The 23,557-nt window shown below is 46.0% G+C and overlaps 1 protein-coding gene and 1 non-coding gene across 4 annotated transcripts in view; both read left to right on the plus strand.

Moving 5' to 3' along the window:
• The first annotated feature begins 4,540 nt into the window (after nt 1-4,540).
• LOC114901171 lies at nt 4,541-4,644 on the plus strand. The gene has a single exon (XR_003795052.1). It is a non-coding gene; the product is annotated as a U6 spliceosomal RNA (small nuclear RNA).
• Nucleotides 4,645-13,746: 9,102 nt separating this feature from the next.
• Nucleotides 13,747-23,557, plus strand: part of RAB11FIP5 (RAB11 family interacting protein 5) — a 36,303-nt gene continuing 26,492 nt past the window's right edge. For 2 of the 3 annotated variants that reach the window (XM_029232139.1, XM_029232141.1), the window contains exon 1: nt 13,845-14,424. In XM_029232139.1, the coding sequence (XP_029087972.1) occupies nt 13,994-14,424 (431 nt within the window). In that variant the 5' untranslated portion in view covers nt 13,845-13,993. Of the gene's footprint in view, nt 14,425-23,557 lie in introns of all 3 variants that reach the window. The other variant, XM_029232140.1, reaches the window with a different exon arrangement.

Raw genomic sequence — 23,557 nt, forward strand, 5'->3', positions numbered from 1 at the left:
TAGAAAATCCCAAATCCTTAAAGTGGCCCACAGGCTCCTGCCTTTCCCTCCTGCCATCCCACTCCATACTCAGGCCACACCAGCCTTTTCTTAATCTCATAAATGTTCCCAGCAATTCCCTACCTTGGGCCTTTGCACAAGCCCTTTCCTTTTTATGCAAACTGTTCTGGGATTCCTTTCTGCTTCTCACCTTTCTTGGGTCTCACCTAAGGCAATTTCCTCAGGGAAACCTTCCCTGACCAACCAAAATGAAGTCTAGCTATATTCCCTATACTATAGACTCCTACATATAAGCCCCATAATACAGCCTCCCATATCCTATGCCATCCCTTCCCAGTGCTTACTGAAGTTTTCAGTTTTGTATTTTTGTGGTTAAGTATTTAATAACTGTTCCCTCGCGAGAGTTCCTCCCTCCGTGAAGACAGCTTCTTGAGAGGCTGTGTCTGTCCCTCATTTGTTGAATCAATACATGAATGAAAGGGAACCATTTACAAAGACACTTTTCCCCTCCATCCTCGGCAATATAAAATATGCAGAGATTCTTACTGTTTTAAACCTTTTTTATTTTAAAATAGGATGTTGGATATATCTTTATAATTTGCCTAACTAAAAGGCCTAGGGCTTAAGTGTTTTTCTAAAAATAAATGAGAAGTTAGTCACCAAAGCTGAAGTCTAGCAGTATAAAGAAACTCTGGCACTTGGAGACCACAGCTCATCCTGGATGGGACTGAAGGTCTGAGTGACCCTCAGACTCTCAGCACAGGGCCAGTGAGGCTACAGCTCCCCTTTCCTCAGCAGCCTGCAGCGCTCATGGCCTTTTCTCTGATATGCTGTGACTTCATCTCTATTAATGGATATTTAGGCTCCATCCCAAGTGGTTTGCTGTTTTAAAGCAGAAATGAACATCCTTTTACAATGTTCTTTGTACATTTATGTGAGGATTTCCACAGTGTAAATTCCTTGAAATAGACTTGCCAGATTATAGGGATAACTTGTTTTAAATTATTGATAGATATTGCTGAATTGGTCTCTAAAAAAGCTTTGCCAGTTTATACTCACCCCAAGGGTATCCTTTTGCCCCCCACACTGGGTATCACTTTGTATTAATTTACAATTTTAAGCTACCAGTGAGGTTAAACTTTTTTGCATATGTTAAACTGCCCTTTGTATTTCCCTTGTGAACTATTTATTCAAATTCTTTGAGCAGTTGAGATGCAACACCAAATATAAAAGTAAACTCCTATATTTTATTCTATTACTTGAGTGGGGTTCTTAATGTGTAGATCTTTAATCTATCTGACATTTTTTTTATGAGCTGGAATTCTACCTTTGTATTTAACATTTATGACTTTTTTTTTACAAGTGGGAAGTAAAGTTGTCCTTGTCTTACATATTTGAGATATCATCTTTATCATAGATTAAATCCTATGCACATGTAAGGCTATTTCCAGACTTTCTATTCTGTTCCTTGTGTGGCCTTGCATTCATGGCCATATCCACCTCCTCTGCAATGGCATATGTGACAAACCCGAAGCCTCTGGAGCGCTTGGTGCTTGGATCCCTCATTACCGCACAATCTGTGAGCGCTTCCCATTGCTCAGAATGGCTCCTCAGAATGTCATCGGTTGTTTCGAAGCTCAAACCTCCGATGAAGAGCTTCCGCAGCTGTTCGGGCTCTTTGGGAGACCCTGACTTAGACATGACGGCAGTGGAGGGGGGAGACATCAACGATGCTCACTTGGCGGCATCCATGGGCAGAAAGCCATCAAGTTATTTTAAAACCCACTGACTTTCAATTCCTTTACTTTCAAACTCCTTGAGCATTTTTATTTTAGGCATATCTTTTATTGATAGCATATATTTTCATTAAGTTTTTAAAAACTGTATCTGAAAGTATTTTCTTTCAGTTGGCAAGTCTCTCCCATTCAATTATTGTTATGCAGATAGATTTAGTTGTGTCATCTTTTATAGATTCAGATTGCTTTTTAATACCCCCTCGTTTTCCCTCATTTGCTTTCTGGTCTGTGTTTTCTTTGTTGTTTCTCCCCAACCCCAACAATTTGAAAAATGTATAATTTTTAGAAATTAATCTTTATCTTTTTACTTATAAATAAATATCCTTAAGCCTGTGTAACTTCAAAGTCACTCCCCTTAGAAACCTAGATACCAACAGAACAAGACAAAAATTAGAGATACTGATGATCTAAACAATACAATTAATAAATTTGATCTATTAGGTATAATAGAACCCTACACCCAACAGAGAATTCACACTCTTTTTGAGCGCCAGAAGAACATTTAAACTGGCCGTGAAAGAAGCTGTAATAAATTTCATAGAATCAATATCATACAGACCATGTCATCTGCCCCTAATGCACTAAAATTAGAATAACAAAAGTCGTGCTTAAAAACATATGCCTCTTGCATTTTGCTGGTTCTGCTGTCCCCTCTGATCTCTTCTGCCTGCCCCTCCCTCGTGGATTGCTAGGTGGCTGTGGGAAACTTGAAATTCTTCTCACTCTACACAGCAATTCAGGTTCTCTAGCCTCTCTTTGAAAACTCAAACCAATGTAGCATTGCTCCTGTGGACAGCAATGAGAGCCTGTGGTAAGGAGATTCTACACAGCTAGGGAGGCCAGGCAAGCCTGGACTGCATGAGAGATGCTGAAATGATATCAACAGAGGAGTAGGAGTTACCTTGGCAAAGAGGAGGAAAGAGTGTGCCAGGGAGAGGAAATAGCAGGTGCAAAGGCCCTGTGGCAGGAAGGAGCAAGGTAAAATACAAGAGATGGAAAGGAGGCCGGCTTGACTAGGCTACTATGAGTCAGGGAGAGGCTGTACAGGTAGGTTGGCACAAGGTCATTTGGGCCTCACTGGCCAGGCTGAGGCTGGCTGCCCTTATTCTAAGAGCAATGAGAAACCATTATGATTGTTTTTGTTTTTGTTTTTAATTTGTTATTGTTAAATATAACACAAATTCAGAAAATCATATAAAGCAAGTGTATCATTTAATGAATTACTGTCAAGTAAACATCACAGGTGGGAGGAAACTAAGGAGACATGATGACCAAATGCAATGTGGGATCCTGGATTGGATCTTGGAAAAGAAAAAATGATGTTAATGGAAAAACTGGTGAAATCTGAATAAAGTCTGTAGTCTAGTTAATGATATTGTACCAAATGTTGGTTTCTTAGTTTGGATGAATGTACCTATAAAACGTTAACATTAATGGAAGCTGGGTTAAGGATAAATGGGAACTCTCTGTACTATTTTTGGAGCTTTTCTGTAAACCTAAAATTATCCCCAAAGTTAAAAAAAAATTAAGTTGACAAATACCAAAAACATCCTCAAATCCAGAAAATAATGTAATTTTAAAAAGCTAACCACCTCACATACTTTTGTAATACTTTTCTCCTGCTGTTTTTTGGTTTCATTTGACCATGTCTTCACATAACAATGATTTTGTAATATTTTCTAAAGATAGAATAAAAGGTCTTTTCTCCTTCAGACTGTGCTACAAAGCTACAGTAATCAAAAGAGTATGGTACTGGCACAAAAGCAGAGATGTAGATCAATGGAACAAAATATAGAGCCCAGAAATAAATTCATGCACTTACGGTCAGTTAATCTACAACAAAGGAGGCAAGAATATACAATGGAGAAAAGAGAGTCTCTTCAATAGGAAAACGGGACAGCTACATGTAAAAGAATGAAATTAGAACATTTTCTCACACCATATATAAAAATAAACTCAAAAGGGATTGAAGATCTAAATGTAAGGTCAGAAACCATAAAACTCCTAGAAGAAAACATGTACAGAACACTCTTTGACATAAATTGTAGCAATATTTTCTTTTTGGTTCTGTCTCCTAAGATAAAAGAAACAAAAGCAAAAAAATAAATGGGACCTAATTAAGCTTAAAATCTTTTGCACAGCAAAGGAAACCATCCACAAAACAAAAAGACGACTTACTGAATGGGAGAAAATATTTACAAATGATATGACTGATAAGGGGTTAATATCCAAAATACACAGGCAGATCATACAACTCAACATCAAAAACAAACAAACAACCCAACTAAAAAATAAGCAGAAGACCTGAACAGACATTTTTCCAACGAAGAAATACAGATGGCCAACAGCCACATGAAAAAATGCACAACATTGTTAATCATCAGGGAAATGCAAATCAAAACCACAATGAGATATCACCTCACACCTCTCAGAACGGCTATCATCAAAAAGACCACAAGTAACAAATGTTGGTAAGGATGTGGAGCAAAGAGAACCCTCGTGCACTAAATGTACAAGTGAAAAGGTAAGTTGGTGCAGCCACTGTGGAAAATGGTACGGAAGTTCCTCAAAAAACTAAAAACAGAACTACCATATGATTCAGCAATTCCGCTCTCTGGTATATATGTGAAGAAAATGAAAACATTAATTTGAAAAGACATATGAACTCCCAGTGTTCATACAGCATGTTTACAATGGCCAAGATATGGAAGCAACCTAAGTGTCCAACAATATACATACAATGGGTGCTCGCTTCGGCAGCACGTATACTAAAATTGGAACGATACAGAGATTAGCATGGCCCCTGCACAAGGATGACACACAAATTCGTGAAGCGTTCCATATTTTTTAGACATTTCTCCAAAGATATACAGATTGCCAACAAACACATGAAAGAATGCTCAACATCATTAATCATTAGAGAAATGCAAATCAAATCTGCAATGAGATATCATCTCACACCAGTCAGAATGGCCATCATCAAAAAATCTACAAACAATAAATGCTGGAGAGGGTGTGGAGAAAAGGGAACCCTCTTGCACTGTTGGTGGGAATGTAAATTGATACAGCCACTATGGAGAACAGTATGGAGGTTCCTTAAAAAACTAAAAATAGAACTACCATATGACCCAGCAATCTCACTACTGGGCATATGCCCTGAGAAAACCATAATTAAAAAAGAGTCATGTACCAAAATGTTCATTGTAGCTCTACTTACAATAGCCAGGACATGGAAGCAACCTAAGTGTCCATTGACAGATGAATGGATAAAGAAGATGTGGCACATATATACAATGGAATATTACTCAACCATAAAAAGGAACGAAACTGAGTTATCTGTAGTGAGGTGGATGGACCTAGAGACTGTCATACAGAGTGAAGTAAGTCAGAAAGAGAAAAACAAATACCGTATGCTAATACATATATATGGAATCTAAAAAAAAAAAAAAAGGTCAGAAGAACCTAGGGGCAAGACGGGAATAATGATGCAGACCTACTAGAGAATGGACTTGAGGATACGGGGAAGGGAAAGGGTAAGCTGGGACAAAGTGAGAGAGTGGCATAGACATATATACACTACCAAACGTAAAATAGATAGCTAGTGAGAAGCAGCCGCATAGCATAGGGAGATCAGCTCGGTGCTTTGTGACCACCTAGAGAGGTGGGATAGGGAGGGTGGGAGGGAGGGAGATGCAAAAGGGAAGAGATATGGGGACATATGTATATGTATAACTGATTCACTTTGTTATAAAGCAGAAACTGACACACCATTGTAAAGCAATTATACTCTAATAAAGATGTTAAATATATATATATATATATATATATATATATACATATACACAATGGAATACTATTCAGTTCTAAAAAAGAATGAAATTTTGCCATTTGCAGCAACATGGATAGACTTGGAGGATCTTATGCTTAGTGAAATAAGTCAGACAGAGAGAGACAAATACTGTATGTTATCACTTATATGTGGAATCTAAAACATACAGCAAACGAGTGAATATAACAAAAAAGAAACAGACTCACAGATATAGAGATCAAACTAGTAGTTATGAGAGGAGAGGGAAGGGGTAGGTGCAAGGTAGGAGTAGGGGATTAAGAGGTACAAACTACTATGTATAAAATAAATAAGCTAAGAGGATAGGTTGTACAGCACAAGGAATATAGCCAGTATTTTATAATAACTATAAAAGGAGTATAAACTTTAAAAATTGTGAATCACTATGTTGTACACCTGAAACTTATATCTTATAAATCAACTATATCTCAATAAAAATAAATAAATGAATTAATTTTTAAAAGGTCTTTTCTTCAAAATAACAGGTAAAACTAAAACCTAGTGTTTAAGGATCGCACTTGGGGGATGTGTTAGGGACGTACACGGCTCAGGTCCCCTCAAGGAAGGACATGTCTCATAAATTTCCTCCCATCTCTGATGGTTATCATGACCTCGACACTTTTGAAGGGTCCTACTCAGGTATTCTGAAGGATGCCCCTCAATTTGGATTTGTCTGTTGTCTTTCTCTTGTTTAGAAAGCAGCTATGAGTTTTTAGAAAGGCACAGAGGTGAAATGCCCTTATAGCGTTGGGAACATGCTAATCAATATGATTTATCACCAGGGATGTTGATCTAGATCACTTGATTAAGGTGGTGTTTGCCAGGTTTTGTCACTGTAAAATTTCCATTTTTCATACTCTATTCTTTGAAGGTGAGTCTCTGAGTCCAGTCACACACAAGGAGAGGGGAATTAAGTTCCACTTCTTGGAGGGGGTAGTATCTATTAGAATTCTTCTGTAAGGAAGAATTTTCTCTTCTCCTCATTTACTTATTTATTCATTCAATCATTTATTGATATAACTTTAGACTCATGAATATTTATTTTATTTTATGGGTTATAATCCAATACTATTGTGATATATTGTATTACTCAAATTGTTCCAGCTCTGGCCACTGGGAGTTCTTTCATGTTGGCGTCTGTGCTCTTTTGACACTACCCTTCTACTTCCCCTGCTTTTCTTCCTGAGGATTTCCTTGTTTTCTGGCTTTACAAAATCATACAAGCTCATCTTGTATTTTCCCTGCCCTAGTCCTAGAATCAGCCATTTCTCCAAAGAAATCTCCAGGGAAAGTCTGAGGATTGAAAAGAGAAGAGGGCTGAGAAATAAACCAATGTTAAGAAATGGGGGAGGAAGAGAAGCCCCTGAAGGAGACCTAGAAGTAGTGAGTGGAGGAAGAGGCAGGAGTAAACGCGTAGAAGAGCCCAGGGACTTCCCTGGTGGTCCAGCGGTTAAGACTCCCTCCGTGCTCCCAATGCAGGGGGCCTGGGTTCGATCCCTGGTCAGGGAACTAGGTCCCACATGCTGCAACTAAAAGCCCGCATGCCACAACTAAAAGATCCCGCATGCTGCAACTAAAGATCCCGCATGCTGCAACTAAGACCCGGCACAGCCAAATAAATAAAAATAAATTTAAAAAAAAAAAGAGCAGGCCCAGAGGCAGAGAGTGGGGTTGAGGGAGTTTGGAGAAGGGAGTGATTAATGCCAAAGAGAGGTCAAGTAAGATAAAGCCTGAAGGAGGGGCCTGGAATTTTGCAATCACAGATGGGGTGGGAGCTTAGAGAGCCTGGCTGCTGTGGTTTGGGGTGTGAATGAGGAAGAAGGGGATAAAGACGAGGAGGGTAAATCATCTTCAGGAAACCTGAAAGAAAGGAGGACATGGTACAGACTGATAGAGAGAGGGAGTTGTTGTTTTCTCTGTTTTTATTGGGAGAGACGAACATATTTATAGGATGAGATGAAGGAACCAGTGGAGAAGAAACAGAAATGAAGGAGGAGATGGAAGCTTAGGCTGCCCCAAGGCACAGAGAGGAAAATGAAGCACACAGGAAAACCTCTTTCTCTGAGATAGGAAAAATGCAGGTGGTCATAGGTTTGTAGGTATGGAATCTGGGGTAGGAATCTGGGAATGAATATTCATGCACACTTTTTTTTTTTTTTTCCATACGCGGGCCTCTCACTGTTGTGGCCTCTCCCGTTGCGGAGCACAGGCTCGGGACGCGCAGGCTCAGCGACCATGACTCACGGGCCCAGCCGCCCCGCAGCATGTGGGATCTTCCCGGACCGGGGCACGAACCAGTGTGCCCTGCATCGGCAGGCGAACTCTCAACCACTGCGCCACCAGGGAAGCCCTTTGCACACTTTTTATGTAAGACGCATTTTTCATTTCTCTTGGGCATATTTCTAGGAGTGAAATTGCTGGGTCATATGGTAGCTCCTATGTTTAACAATTTGAGTAACTGCCAAAATGTTTTCCAAAGCAGCTGTACCATTTTATATTCCCACCAGCAATGTATGAGGGTTCCAGGGTCTCCACATCCTGACAACACTTGTTATTATCTGTCTAGAGGGAGTGAAGTGGTACTTCATTGTGGTTTTGATTTATATCTCCTTAATGAATAATGTTTTTGATACCTTTTCATGTATGTATTGGCTATTTGTATATCTTCTTTAGGGAAGTATCTATTCAAATCATTTGCCCATTTTTTAATTGGGTTGTCTTTATTGTTGAATTATGAGTTCTTTAAATATTCTGGATACTAGCCTCTTATCACATATATGATTTAAAAATATTTTCTCTTATCCCATAGGTTGTCTTTTTACTTTCTTGATGGTGTCTTTTGAAGGACAGGAGTTTTTAATTTTCATGAAGTCTAGTTTATCTATTTTTTCTTTGGTGTTGTATCTAAGAAGTCTTTGCCTAACCCAAGGTCATGAATATTTACTTCTACATTTTCTTCAAAAAGCTTTATAGTTTTAGTGTTTATATTTAGGCCTATGATCTATTTTGAGTTAACTCTTGTGTATGATGTAGCAAAGGGGTTCAACTTAATTCTTTTGCATGCAAATATCCAGCTGTCCTAACACCATTTGTTGAAAAGACCATTCTTTCCCCATGGAATGGTCTTGGCACCTTTATTGAAAAATCAGTCAGCCGTAAATACAAGGGTTTATTTCTGGAATCTCAATTCTATTCCACTGATCTATGTCTATCCTTATGCCAGTTACCTCATTGTCTTGATTTGTAGTAAGTTTTGAAATCGGGAAGTGTGAATCCTCCAACTTTGCTTTTCATTTCCAAGACTTGTTTGGCTATTCTGGGTCCCTTGCATTTCCATATGATTTCCTGGATCAGCTTGTCAATTTCTGCAAAAACAGCAGCTGGGATATTGATGGGGAATGTGTTGAATCTGCAGGCCAATTTGGGGTGTTTTGGCATCGTAACAGTATTAAGTCTTCCAATTCATGAAAGTGAGATATCTTTCCATTTAATTAAGTCTTTGTTAATTTCTTTCAATGATGTTTTGTAGTTTTCTTTTGTTATACTTCTTTTGTTATATTCTATTCATTTCTAAGTACTTTATTCTTTTTTATACTTTTATAAATGGAATTGTTTTAATTTTAATTTTTCATTGCTAGTGTTTAGAAATACAATTGACTTTAATATATTGATCTGGTATCCTGTAACCTTCCTGTACCCATTTATTAGTTCTAATAATTTCTTAGTGGATTCCTTAGGATTTTCTATTTACAAGGTCATGTAATCTGCAAAGAGATAGTTTTACTCTTCCTTTCCAATCTGGATAGTTTTATTTTGTTTTCTTGCCTAAGTGCACTAGCTAGAACCTCCAGCACAATGTTAAATAGAAGTCGAGAGTATGGCTGTTGTTTGTAAAGATGTCAATTTTTCTCAAAACAATTTCTCTCACAATTCCAAAAAGCATTAGAGCTCATGTGGATGAATACACAGGTGAGAGTAGCTATAAAAATCTCTGAAGAAAAAGAAATAAGTAAAGATTTTCTCTTCTGCTGTATAAAGGATTTAAAAGGCAACAATAATTAAAACAGAATAGCACTGACAAAAAGATATAAATCTCAGTGGACTAGAGTACAAAGTTCAGACTCTCTCTATAGTATGTATATAAAAACTTACATGAGAAAATCAGTGGCAAAGGGATAGGGTTTTTCAATAAGTATTGGGAAACTTGAATAGCTGCTGGGGAGAAAAGGTTAGATTTTCACCTCAAATCATTCACCAAAATAGTTTCTAGAAGAATTTAAAGAGAATGAAAGAACAAAGAAAAAGCCAAACAATTTAAAAACTAGAAAAACTATGAATGGATATTTATTGGACCTGTGAGTGTGGAAGAACCTAAGCTTGAAACAATGGAAGAAATTCAACGACTTGACTACTTAACTTATGTCAAAACATATTTGCAATAAATATAAAAGACAAAGTGTTATTATTAACATAGAAAGGGTTAATATAAGTGAATAAGTTAAGGTTTCAAAGAAAATAGACAATTCAGAAAATAGACAACTCACTAAAAGAGGAAATATAAATGACTAATAACTGAAAAAATGTTCAATCTCATTAGCAATCGAAGAAATGCAAATCAAACAATAAGGAGGTACAACCTTTTGCTTTGAGCAAAGATTTCTAAGATTATATTACTCATCACTGCTTAGAGTATGTTGAGATAGCTCTCATGCTAACATTATGAAGTGATTTCCCATTATTAGGCCCACTTTATAACGTGGAAACTGAGACTCTGGGGTTCAGTAATTTGCCCAATCTCATACTGCTAGTAAGTTGTGGCACGAGGATTTGAACCCGGGTTGTGTGACTCTATTACAGTGAAGGGCCTAGAAAACAGATGTGGGAGAGAGGGCGAAGGACAGGAGGAAACGTAGCTTGAAGAGTCAGGCAAATATATTTGAAGTGCCTGTCTGGAAGGGTTATGATATTGCAGAGGGAAGCAATGAGTGGAAATTACACAAAGGACCACTCTTTCAAAGCAAGAACTGTCCCTAACGGACTAGAGGGGCCCAGGGAGGCGGTGAACACACCCAGCCCTGGGGAGGAAGAGGAAGTAGGAGGGTCCTCTCTGTAACCCTCACATCAAACTGCAGTGGGTGGGGATGGGTGGTCTCATCTTCCAGAGGAGAAAACACCTCTAGGTAACCAAGGCCTCAGTGTCTTCAGAGTTTCTGCTCTTTTCTCAACTGCAGACAGCTAGCAGAGCCCGCCCTTTCTCCTAGGGCCAAGTGACCTGCAGGGGAGCCCTTCCTGGCCTCACTGCCCTCTTGCAGCTGCAATCTCAGGCCAGCAGGAAGCCTGACCTTGCCAAACTATGAGGGCCAGGGCAGGAGGAAGGAGAGCGGGAGTAGCCCATCTGAGTTCTCTTTTGCCCGTTCCTGGAGCCTTGCTACTCCATGGGGGAGGCAGAGGGAGGCGGAAGGGAAGAGGCAGTCTGGTCATGTTGAAGAGCTAAGAAACAGATGAAACAGAACCATTAAAGGACAGTGACAAATATGTTAGCTGTGGTTTGGTAAAGATATCTTCATTTGCAAAGCCCCTGGGGAATCCATTCTCAGGGGCTTCATCCTGACTCTATAATCTTGGGTAAGTCTGTTAACCTTTTCTGTACCTCAATTTCTTCATCTGTAAAACGGGTATGACAACATTTCCCGCTTTATTGACTTCAGATGATGTAGTGCTTAGGTGACCAACAAGCTAGTGTGAGGGCAGAGTACCAGAGGCAGTAGAGTCACTCAGACCTGAGTTCAAGTCCACTCTCTGCAATTTTCCAGTTAGAAACTTGGGGAAAATCACCCAAACTTTAGCTGCTTTAGCTTCCTCATCCGTGAAGCTGATAGCAGCAACAGCACCTGCCTTAAATGGTTGTCTTCAGGGGTAAATGAGATAGTACACATAAAGTAGATGCTAGGACCAGGATTCCACAGCCCACAGGTTTAACCATTACAGTACAGTTGCCTCACAACCATAATGCATATAAAACAACAACATATAGTGTAAAGACTGGAAAGCAATACAACAAATTGTTAACAGTGTTTATTTCTGAACGGTGATATTCTAATCTACTTTTATTTCCTTTTTTGTATTTTTCTATATTTTCCAAATAACTTATAATCAGAAAAAAAACTATATATGATGTTCAGATGCTTTGAGATCATTTGTGATGGTTTCCACTGTGTTAAAATCTTTGACAATATTTTCTCATGTCATCTTCTCAGCAACTGTTTCAAGTAGGAATCATCATCCCCATTTTCTAGATCAGGAAAGAAGGCTGAGAGGTTAGAGAGCTGACTTAATCTTCAGGTCTTATTGCTGCTAAGTGGCAGAGAGCCAAGATCCATAGGCAGCTCTGGCTGTCTCCAAAGCTAGGTGCTGTCCACAGGGATGCTGGGCTATGGGGCTCAGTGTGGAGAACTCCTCCACCCCATTTTGATCACAGTTAAGGTGGAAGGTTGTTAGGATTGAGCCTTGGTGCATATGCTCCCATGAGTCTCGGGTGCCCGGTGTACAACCATATTCCTGGTAGGGGACATGGCCCGGAAAGTGGGATTTTGGCATCCTCCTTTCACAGCATAAAAAAGTCAAGAGGTACTGTGGAGAGTCTCCCCAAGAAGAGATAAAGCTTTCCACTATCAAGGTATCCAACAGAGGAACTAAAAAAAAAAAAAAAAAAAAGCATAACTACATAGGATTGAGGGAGGGAAGTGGGTGTGAGCTAAATCATTATCTAACATAGGAGGAAGACAATAGATAATGGCCAGTCCTGAAAACTCTAGATATAGTTATGTAAGCATTTTATGTAGAAATATGGAGGTAACTACCAGGCCTGAAAACACAAATGGCTTTAAGTGGTTATCCCTGGAATGAGGGGTGGAAAGGGAATGTTTTGCTTTTCATCATAAGCATTTCTGTCCCATTTGATTTTTTAACTTTATTTTGTTTTTAGCTGTGTGTTACATGTCTTTTTAAAAATACTATTTTTAATACAGACTCTGAAAGTTAAAAAGAAAAGTACAGACTTTGGGGTCATCTGTGTGGATTCACATCCCACGTCTGCCAGTTACAGATCTTGGGCAGGTTAACCTCCCTAAGCTGCAACTTTAACCTTCCTGAAAATAAGGATAAAAACCATACTTACCCCACAGGGTTGTTTTGGGGATAAAATGAGGTAACGCATGTAAAGCACACGGACCAGCATTGGCCGAAATTCAGCATCTGTAATTATAAACCATTGTTATCATTATTAATAATAAACCAAGCGTGCAAGTAATACCCAGGGCTTTGCACATAGTAGGCACTTAATGGGTGTAAGTAATTGTTTAAAACCTCCACCAGAGCCTATAATTTCCCCCAACTCGTGACGCATAAGCCCCAGCGGTCCGAGGGAACACTTAAATACTGATGTGGTTACTCATTTGTTCATCACTCTGTTCTCCGCCGCAGTGTCCGCAGAGGGCGAGCCCTGCTCCCTGGACTCCCGCGCCAGGTTCTGGCTGCACACGTGATTCCTCCCGCGCGCGGAGGAGGGAGACAGCGGCAGCTCACCCGCTTTCAGGTCGCTGATGCGGGGCCATCACGTGGCGCAGCGTGAATCACTTCTGGCTTCACGCAGGCATCTTCCCGGGCAGGGGCGGGCTGGAGGAGGGGGAGTGCCGCTCGAGACTGGGGAGCGGCCCTGGTCCGCATCGCTCCCACTTGCCAGCGCCAAGGGGATGGCCATGCCGGGAGGGACGGCGCGGGGCAGTTTTACGGCGACAGCTTTCCGGAGCAGGGACGTCTTGAAGGACGACTTGGGATTGGCCGGGAGACGCGGAGCGGGCATTTCATACCCGGCCGAGGGTGCCGCGCTGCCCGCAGGCGAGGCGGGGTTTCCTGGGGACCAACGCGGGAGCCCCCCCATCCCCCCGCGGAGGCCTTGCGCCCCGCCCACGGTCCTCGCGGCGGTCAGCGACCCTCCAGCTCCAGGCTGGTCTGCAGCAGACGGGGCGAGGGCGTGCGGGCCACCATCCCCAAGCTCTGCCGCACCTCGGCGCGGGTACGGGTTAGGTCGCGAGTCGCGGGACGCCGGCCGCTAGGCGGGGCGGGAGGCGGGGCGCTGACGTCGCGTCGCGGCCGGCAGCCGGGAGGCGGAGAGGCAGCGGCCGGCTCGGCCCGGCCCAGCCCAGCCCGCAGCTGCGGCGGCCGAGCCTGTGGGCGGCGGCGGCGCTCCAAGCCGGATCCTGACCGCCCTCCGCCGCTGCCCAGTTTCTCACTTGGTCCGGGTTTCCACGCCTGGTTCGGCCAGCCCTCACCCGTCGCCGCTTCCCCCGCCATGGCCCTGGTACGGGGCGCCGAGACGGCGGCTGGGCCCTCCCGCTGGCTACCCACGCACGTCCAGGTGACTGTGCTACGGGCCCGCGGGCTGCGGGGCAAGAGCTCGGGCGCGGGCAGCACCAGCGACGCGTATACGGTGATCCAGGTGGGCCGTGAGAAGTACAGCACGTCGGTGGTAGAGAAGACGCTGGGATGCCCCGAGTGGCGCGAAGAGTGCTCCTTCGAGCTGCCGCCCGGCGCCCTGGACGGCCTGCTACGGGCGCAGGAGACCGACGCGGGCCCGGCGCCCTGGGCCGCGGGCTCCGCCGCCGCCTGCCAGCTAGTGCTTACCACCATGCACCGCTCGCTCATCGGCGTCGACAAGTTCCTGGGCCAGGCCATGGTGGCGCTGGACGAGGTCTTCGGCGCAGGCCGCGCCCAGCACACACAGTGAGTGAGGGGCGCGCGGGAGCGGAAACGGTTAAGGGCCTCTTGGGGCGTGGCTGGGGAGACGCAGGACCCCGAACCTCGGCCTGGGCGGTGCGACCTTTTGCCTAGCGCTCAAGGGCATAAACCGACAAGTTGGTTCTTCGCATAACGGGGTCTTTTTCCGATCCCCAGATGTGCGCTGGGCTGTGCTTGGCCGCTGGTGTGTCCTTGGAAGGCCGGGGGGAGGTGAGAATGGTGGCCTACTGTTAGGAGTAGATTGTCAAGTAAAGTTAGGAGTGGGATCCAGAGCCTCTTGGACTGTGGGAACCTCAAGAAGGAAAATCTTGGGGCCTTTCCCAGGGCCTCCGGGCGTGTTTCACTTTCCTCGAAGGGGAGGGGAACTGCCTTCGGGCGCCTGTTCCACACCAGGCCCGCAGGGGAATGGGGAGGCCCTGCCTCGCCCTGTGGGGGAAAGACGGTGCAGTGTTGTCCTCGAGGAGGGCAGAGGATGAACGGAGGCGCCCCACCAAATCTAGAGGCTGCAGAGGGCATCTGCTTCTTGCCTGGTACTGGGATGCCCTCTGTTGCTTAGAGACGCCCCCGATTCTTCCCTTCTGTGTCTCTGGTCTGAGAACAGGAGACCCTTTCAGCAAAGGAAGGAAACGCTTTAATCAGGCTTCAAGCATCTTGACTGAGGTGGAGGCAGCACGTGCTTAATGGACAGGAGACAATCTCCCAGTCACTTAAACCTAGAAGGGCCAGAGCGTTTACCAGTGGGTTTTAAAAAATCATTTATTTTGGCAGCGTTTAACTTTCCCTGTGTTAAGATCAAGGCTTCAGGCTTGGAGCCTCATTTCCTGTTTTGGGCTTGGGCAGGATCCGGAAGCCTGTCCGCAGGGCTGACAACCTGCCCTGGGTCACTCAAGTGTTTAACTGGGGTGACGCCACCCCTAGGCCCATGGGCCCTGGATGGGGAGGGTAAGGGGTTGGTGACAGTTGCTGGAAAGGTTTACCCAAGTGGAATGGCATCCAACTGAGTAAATCTAGGAAGGCTTGCTGGAGAAGGATGAGCCTGGTACAAACCCAAATGAAAGCAGGATTTGGATAGAAAAGGATCTGACCTTGAACATTTCAAAAATGTGGGTAGAGAAGGCCTTCATGGCTCTTTGCAGCCTGGGGTGGGAAACGGGTTAGCATAGGGCAGGTTTGGGCAGGGCTGTGACTTAGCTCCATCTCCCCCTCCCCTGGCCTTCTCTCCTTCCCTCATGACTTGCTGTTTGGTTGCTGGGTGTGGATCATGTGGTATAGTTTGGCCCTTGTTTTGTTTTTTTCCTCCCCTTTTCTGTCCTCTCCCTCTTGCCTGGCTCAGGGAGCCCAAGGGGGTGGGGGTGAGGCAGAAAGCTCTCCTCTGGCTCTTGTAGCCCTTTCTTCTTCTGAAGAGGCTCCTGTCCCCAAATTCATTCCACCCCTTTCTTTCCCAGTCCTTCAGTCTCCACCTCTCAGCTAATCTGACCCGACTGGTAGATAACACATCTCGGGCTGGGGGTGGGGGGCACTAGAGGGGAGACTAAGGGGCAGACAGAAAAAGTCTCAGCTTGTGGGGAGTGGCTTCTCTGAGGTCAGTGACTTGCATGGGGTGGGGGAGGGGCTTTGATTTTTTTTTCAGTTCCTGCTCTTGCTTTCTTCTTGGCCTCTGGATCTTCCTTAACTGAGCTGTCTATGTCTGTCGGCCCATGTGCGCCTGTTTGCAGCCAAGGACAGTCCCCTTGATCTGAATGGGAGCCTTATTTACTTTATAGAAGTCATCTTTTCCACCAGGATCTTTCCACACCCACCTGGCTGCCTTTCCTCTGATGCATTGACCTGGGTTATTTATAGAACCTGGAGGGGGCAGGAGGAGGGGGACTTGTAGTGGGCAGCAGAAAAGTCTGTGAAATCAGCCTGATCTTTTAGTTTACTGGACCAAACAGCGTGCCCACTGACAGAGGGTGAGGGCTGCTGACCCCACTCCAGTTTGCACCTTCCACCTCTGGCTCTCATGGCCACCCTTGGTGGCCTTTCCTGGAGCATCTTGGCGTGAGCTGCTAAGATAGTGAGTCTGCACATTTTCCATTGGGGAGAGGACTGGGGTGTGCCCTCCTCAGCTTTGGATAATGGTGGCAGAGAACTCCAGGAGAGCACATGATAGCCCTGTGTTGCCCAGACAGAACTCCACTGGGGAAAGGCAGTCTCACAGTTAAGAGGAGGGGCCTGTGGAGTTGCAGATTCCCTTCCAAACCTGCCACCTTGTGGCCAGTCAAGTAAACTCTTGGTGCCTCAGTTTTCTCATCTGTAAAATGGGGCTAATTTATACCTTGACAGGATTGATGTAATGGATGAAATGCGTATGTAATTAGAGCATCTAGTGCAGTTCCTGGATATGCCTGGTGGTCAGTGAACAGCAGTGATGGTGGAGTGAGGTTTTAGTAGCCTGGTAGCTGTGATCTGGGAGATGTCCCCTGTCTCAGAGGAGCCTCTCATGTGATAGGAGGAGGTAATACAGAACTTAGCGTAGTCCTGGAAAGCCCCAGGACTGTGGTGGCAGGGTACTCACAGAAGTATGAGAGCTCCTCATGAAATGAGCTGGCCCTTCACAGCCCTCCACTACTCTCTTTGCTGCCAGAGGCTTGAGAATTGGGGCTAGTCTTGTGAGGCCTCTGCAGTTCTGAAGCCACGCTCAGATCAGCTTGCAGCTCTGCAGCTGTCCTCCATGGCAGGGCAGCATAGTGTTTAAGAACGTGGAGACTGAGGTTTCGCTCCCAGTTCTATCACTTACTAGCAGGCAAGTTACTTAACCTGTTTCCTCGTTTCTGAAAAGGTAACACATGATAACAATCATAGAGTTGTACAAATTAAATAAGACAGGATCTCTAAAAACTTTAGTATCATTTTAGACACATAGCAGGCTTTCAAGATATTAGTGTTGGGTTACTCTCAGGGCCCTCCTTATGTGAGGGTGGTGATGATGGGGGCTGGGGTTCTAGGTGCCTCAACAGCCCCCAAAGCTCCTTTGTTAGTGGGGTGCTCTTTGAGGTGAGGGATTTCACTGGAGGCTTCCAACTGATTGAAGAGAAAATTGTCAAAACAACATGTAATGTAATACACAAGGAAACTAATTATAACCGTCTCCCCTCAGTAAAGCCCTACATGGATCATCATGGGTCTCAAAATCCCAAGAGCTGCTGCTTTATTTATTTGGCCATGCTGTGCTGCTTGCAGGATCTTAGTTCCCCAACCAGGGATCAAACCCAGGCCCCTGCAGTGAAAGCGCCGAGTCCTAACCACTGGACCGCCTGGGAATTCCCTCTTTAGCTTCTTTAGATGCGTCCTTTCTGATTTTTACTTCACCACCATCCATAGTACTCCCCAGTGCGTGCTCGTGTGGAGTGAAGTGGTCCCTTCTGTAAATAGCCCCCTTCCTGGGCCTGTTGGATGGATGGTTAGAGTCTGGCCCCTTGGGAAGGCCAAGTCTGTGGGCTCGGTTTGGGTTAAAACGTGACCATGGGCAGGCTGCAAATGTGGCCCCCTAAGAGGCTCTGTCAGCCCTGGTCAGACCTGTCTCATTGATTTTATAAGGGCCTATGGGAGGCCTGTGGCTGAGGAGGACTTAGGTTGGAGACCAGAGCTTTCTGCCTGGCTGATGGTGGTGGCCTGAGACCTCCTCGAGGAGGGCGGGCTTGGGGGCAATGGGAGAGGCAGCTGAGGCAGATGCAGCCTGCTGGCCTAAGGTAGACCTAAGGTGGGCATGGTCTTTGAGGGCTTCCATCTGTCCCTTAGCCTCCAGATGGCCTGTGCATTACTGTTGTAGGTAGATGGTGCATGACCCACAGCCTTATCATGTTTGCAGATGTGACTGCTCCCCAGGAAGCAGCTGAGGCCGCGAGGGTCCTTGGCTTTGGCTCCTGCTCCAACCCCCGACCTGGCTGCTGGGCAAGTCTGCTTTGGCCGCGGGAAGGGTGTGGCTGTACTTAAAAGCATCAGTTAGGGCGGAGGCTGCATCTCCCTGAGTTATGGGGCAGTTTTTATCTGGGGTTGCTTGAGCAGCAGTGTCTGGGGAGTGGGGAGTGACTCCGCCGTCAGACTGAGCGGCTTCCCCTTCCCTCTGCATCTGGCCCCGTTCTCCCCTCCCTGCAGGCAGCCAGGGACAGGCGCAACTCAGCAGAGCTCCATCCTAGCGACCTTGAGGGCTGTCCCTTTCTTCTGATGGGGGCTGTCTAAATTCTTTTTATTGCTGCCACCCTGGTGCTGTGACGCGCTCTCCAGCGATGCTAAACGGCTGGTCTGGCCTCGTCCAGATGTTTCCCCTGCTTTCCCACCTTGTGCTGGGACAGATAATTAACACAATGACAGGAGCTCTGTGTGCTCTCTGGGAATCAGTACCCTATTTTTTCCTGTGCAGGGCCGACCTCTGCAAAATAGTGTGATCATGAAGAAGCTTTGCCCTTCCCCACAGCCAAGTAATAAAAATAAGTCCGCGATGTGTGTCCTTTATGCACCTGGCAGTCCTGTTAAGGAAGAGGCTTTGCCCTTACTGAGTTGGCCTGTGGGGGTGGTCCTGGGCCCAGGTCTCTCCGCAGTGAGCAGAATAAGCAAGTTCAGCTCCCAGGAAGCAGCGCTACAGAGTTGCCGGGAGGGGCTTTGTCATGGGCCACCTTGACCTTCAGCTGACCCTGGAGGTGGCGAGGAGAAGCACAGCCCTTACTCATGGAATTCTGATGTCAGAACTGGAAGAGTGCTTAGAAGTGTGGAAATTGAGGCTGGGGAGGGAGAGTGACAGGCTCTCAGCTACTCAGCAGTTAGGGAGGCTGGGGCTCTGTGTGGTTTCTCTTAGGCCCTGACAGCCTGAAGAGCTGTCAGATTTGGGATAAGGAAGAGACGGCATTTGGGAAGCTGAGTGCATCCCAAGGTTTCTGTGGAAGTGCCTGAGAGGTTTTAGGGAGAGAGGGACATTTCAGCTGGGAGGGGGAGGGAGCCTTGGGGCTTCTCTGAGACCTGGAGGGACGTCTAATCCACAGGCCTTTCTGCCTGGGCAGAGGACAAGGGAGGCCACTGGTTGGGTGGGAAGTTCAAAGGAGGGGAGGACATGGACACAGCAGCCTGCATGCCCAGAGGGTGCAGTCTTATTAGGAGGACGGACCCCCACATTTGGAGGAAGGGCCATAGCCAGCTGCCGTATTTTGGGGCCTAGCCAGGGAGCACTGGAGATGTTCAGAGCAGACGGAAGCCCTGCGCTCAGCTCTGGTCAGGGAAGGCCTCCCTGAGGAGGAGATGTACACCGGGCCTGTCAGGCTAGCCATCAGAGATCCTGGTCTGCCACCCCACCTTCTCTGAGTTCCCATATGGACAGCGTGTAGCACTCCATTTTGGAGGATTGTCATTGCCTTGTTTGTCTAGCATATCATTTAGTAAGCCGTTTTTAGGTGCTGGCACCGTCCTAAGGATTTGACTTACATCAGCTTATAGCAACCCCTTGAGGTGTAGGTACTGTTACTGTGTTTAACGAGTGAAGAAACTGAGGCACGTAGAGGTGAAGTGACCTTTTGTTTTAAAGATTTTTTTCTTTTGATGTGGACCATTTTTAAAGTCTTTATTGAATTTGTTACAATATTGCTTCTGTGTTATGTTTTGGTTTCTTGGCCGCAGGGCATGTGGGATCTTAGCTCCTCGACCAGGGATCGAACCCGCACCCCCTTTGTTGGAAGGCAAAGTCTTATCCACTGGACCACCAGGGAAGCCCTAAAGTGGCTTTTCTAAAGGCACACAGTACATGGCAGTCAGGATTTGTACCGAGACAGCCTGGCTCCTGATTCTGTGCTCTTCGCCACCATGCTGTAACACCCATCTGAGTCCTCTCCCATGTTTCCCAGGGTTCAGCCTTGCATGGAAGTTGGTGCTCAGCAGCTGCCCTCCTTAGGGTTCCTCTCTCCTCCCCAAAGCCCATCTCTTTGGTTAGGCTTGGGGGCTCTGGAAGCATGACCTGCTTCTCCTGTGTGAGGCCTTGGCTGGTAGGGGTAAGTGCATTTAGTCTGCAGCTCCGTGTCTGGTCATATCTTTCTCAGGGGATGGGGGTGTTGCCTGGTACATTGGGAAAGAGGGTATCACTGCCACTAGACTGTCTCACAGGAGCCGGGGGAGGCCTGGAAAGCTCTGCCTTGGCCCTGGGCACCGCCCTCCCCCCCCCCCCCCGGGAGGTTTGCTCCCATTGGCTTGTGCAGTAGAGCTGGTCTTGGGATCATCAACAGATATAAGACTTCCTGACCTTTCCCAAGCAATCACATGCTTGTTTTACTGTGACAGAACACTCTGAGCCATCCATTCCTCCTCCTACAGTCATGCAGTGGTTTGCTTTTTTTTTTTTTCCCCCTTTCTTTTGTTCAACATCTAAGAAGCAACCACTGTGCCTAGGTCAGGGCTTTGGAGGAAACATGAGAAAGAAAATATAAAGCCCTTTCCCTAGAAGGGCAAAAATATGTTTGAGACAAGACTTAGCACAGGAAGGATAATTAACCAACAAAGCAGCATATACAAAATATGAGAGAAGGAAAGGGTCAGAAGAAGGACCAACTCACCAGGGTTGGAGTGATCAGGGTGGGCTGCCTATAGGAGGCTGGACCTTGAATGACAGGTGGGGCGTGGTGGTGGCTGGGTGAGTTTCTGGGAGGGAGACCCAGAAGGGAGGGAAGGAAGGGAAGGTGAGTGTGGTGGGGCTGAGCCAAGAGAGGGAGTGGAGGGGAGCCAAGTTTAGTTTCCTATGTGCCTCTCTCAGCAAAACAACCTGGCTTTCTTTACTTCTTATTTCTTTTTGAGTAGTTTACCTGGTTCAAAATTCTAAAGATACATAGGGTTCACAGTGAAAAATCTCCCTTGTCCCGACCTTGAGTCACCCAGCTCCTCTCTTCAGAAGCAGTCAACATTACCAGTTCTTATATGCTTTTAAAAGCCAATGCGTTGTAGATTTCTTCTCCCTCTCCCATTGTGTTTGCACAAGTGCAGCCTTCTTCACACACACAGGTCTGTACCTATGATAAGTCTGGCTTCCCCACACAGGGGTATTATTGCTTGTCTCCACCTGTTTCAAGTCTGAACTGAGACCCTGACAGGAAGACAGCCACTACTTAGTTTTGTCCTCTGTGACTCAAGACCCTGTTTGGGGTGAATATGGGGTTAGGAGCAAACTGGGGAGGGGAGTTTGGTTAAGTAGAATTTCTTCCTTATTCCCTTGTCTCCCCTGGGAGAGGTCATCCTGCTGGTTTTCTCCTTTCTCTTGGGCGGGGTCATCACTCTTTGGTCCTGGGCCACCTCGCTCCCAAGGGGCTGATGACAGCCTATAAAAGGCCCTGACAGACAATAAACCCAAATCTTTACGTGTGGGTTGGCCTACTTTTCAGAGTGCTTTCCCAGCAGTACCTCACTTCCTTCTTCCCTGAGGGCAGGGAGGGTGACCCCCATTTTTACTGAGGTCAAGACTGGGGTCTCAGGAGTGGAATGACTGATCCAAGGTCACATGATTCATTAGTGGCAGCCAGATTTCTAACCTCCCGAGCCCAGTGCTTTTTCCCTACATCATGCTTTCAACTATACATACTTCTATTGCTGTGTGGTTAGACTTGGCTCCAAGCAGGCGTGGGTCCCTGGCCTCTGTCCGAGGCAAGCTGACAAAGAGATAAAACCTTTGGAGCCTACAGCAGCAGGAGGGATGAGGACTGGCTGAGATGTTTGTGGCCAGGAGGGAGGGAGGCTGGTCCTGGCTGGGCTCTGAGGTGAGCTGAGCAAGCCATGCCCATGGAGCCAGGGGTAACTAATGAAATGATGGTTCTGGGCTCCAAGGACTGTTGGTGCCGGCACAGAGCCAGAGTAGGTGATAAGAGGCCTGATAAGAGGCACTGTCCTCTCCTGCAGTTGTGCCTGGCTTGCAGTTTTACCATCGATACCAAATCAAAGGCAGGATGAGGTTGTGAGTGTTGGGAGCCATCAAGGATTGGCCCGCGGCCCACGCGTCTCCTCTCTGATCGTGTGTGAGGAGGACTGCCTGAGTGGGGGATTTGGAGAGGAGGGAAGGCATCTAGATGGAGGAGCCTCTGGGGAAAAGGCTTTTCCAGCCGTCTCTTCAAACTCCATGTAATACAGTTTTAGTTGACATTTCTCCCTGCCCCTAACTGGCTTATTTTATCACCCTTCTTTGACAGAGGTGAAGTGGGTGGTTGAAAGCCACTTTGTAAGTCAGATCCAGGACTAGAACCTGGGTCTCCTGTCTTCCAACCCTTGCGTTTTTCCACTATTTCTTTAAAATAATTTTTTTCCACTTATTTTTGGTACTGAAGCTAAGCCCTGCCAATGCCATCTCATTTATCCAGCAGGTGTTAGAAGGTATTCCATATATCAGGCCCTTTCCCTGCCTGGGTTGGGGGGCATAAAAGGTGAGTAACATTTTGTGCAGTCAGTAAGCAGTGAGAGCACAGGTGGAGTGGCTCTGCCTGAGTGCCACTGCAGGGGACGAAGGGGGCACTTGGAGAAGGGCACTCCGGCCCCTCCTACCTTCCCCATTGCTCCTGTCCTAGTTTAGGCAGGTTTTTTTTTTTTTTTTTAAACATCTCCTCTAGACTGTTAGCATAGCTGCTACAGCACTTTTGTAAGCCAGAATGCCAATTTATTAATTTATGATGAGAAATAACTGCTGAGGCACAAGGAGTTGCCTGGGTCAGCCTGGCCGTGGGACCTGTCCTGGGTTGGCCGGCTCTGTGCTGGTTTCTGCTGCCTTGCCCCTCTGCTGCCCCTTTCCCTGCTGTCCTTTGCTCTTCCTACGGCACAGCAGCCATAGGTTTTATCCTTGTTTCCTACCCTGTAGTGCTCTTCCAGGCCCAGAATAAGGCTACAGCTCTTTAACATGATGTTTGGGGCAGTCTCCTCTGCTCCAAAGCACCTTTCTGCCCATCTCCACCTCTCCAGCCCTGGGCATCTGTGTATTCTTTTCCTCCCACCTGGAATGTCTCTTCACCTGCCTCCTTGCCTCCTGACCCATTGTTCAAGGCCCAGTATAAATGTTACATCTGTCAATGAAAATCATCAATAAGCAACCTATAATAAGAATAGAAAAGAGTTTTCTTTGAGCCAAACT

Source organism: Monodon monoceros, unplaced genomic scaffold (genome assembly GCF_005190385.1).
Source record: "Monodon monoceros isolate NGI ecotype Baffin Bay Population unplaced genomic scaffold, NGI_Narwhal_1 Super_Scaffold_19, whole genome shotgun sequence".
NCBI lineage: Eukaryota > Metazoa > Chordata > Mammalia > Artiodactyla > Monodontidae > Monodon > Monodon monoceros.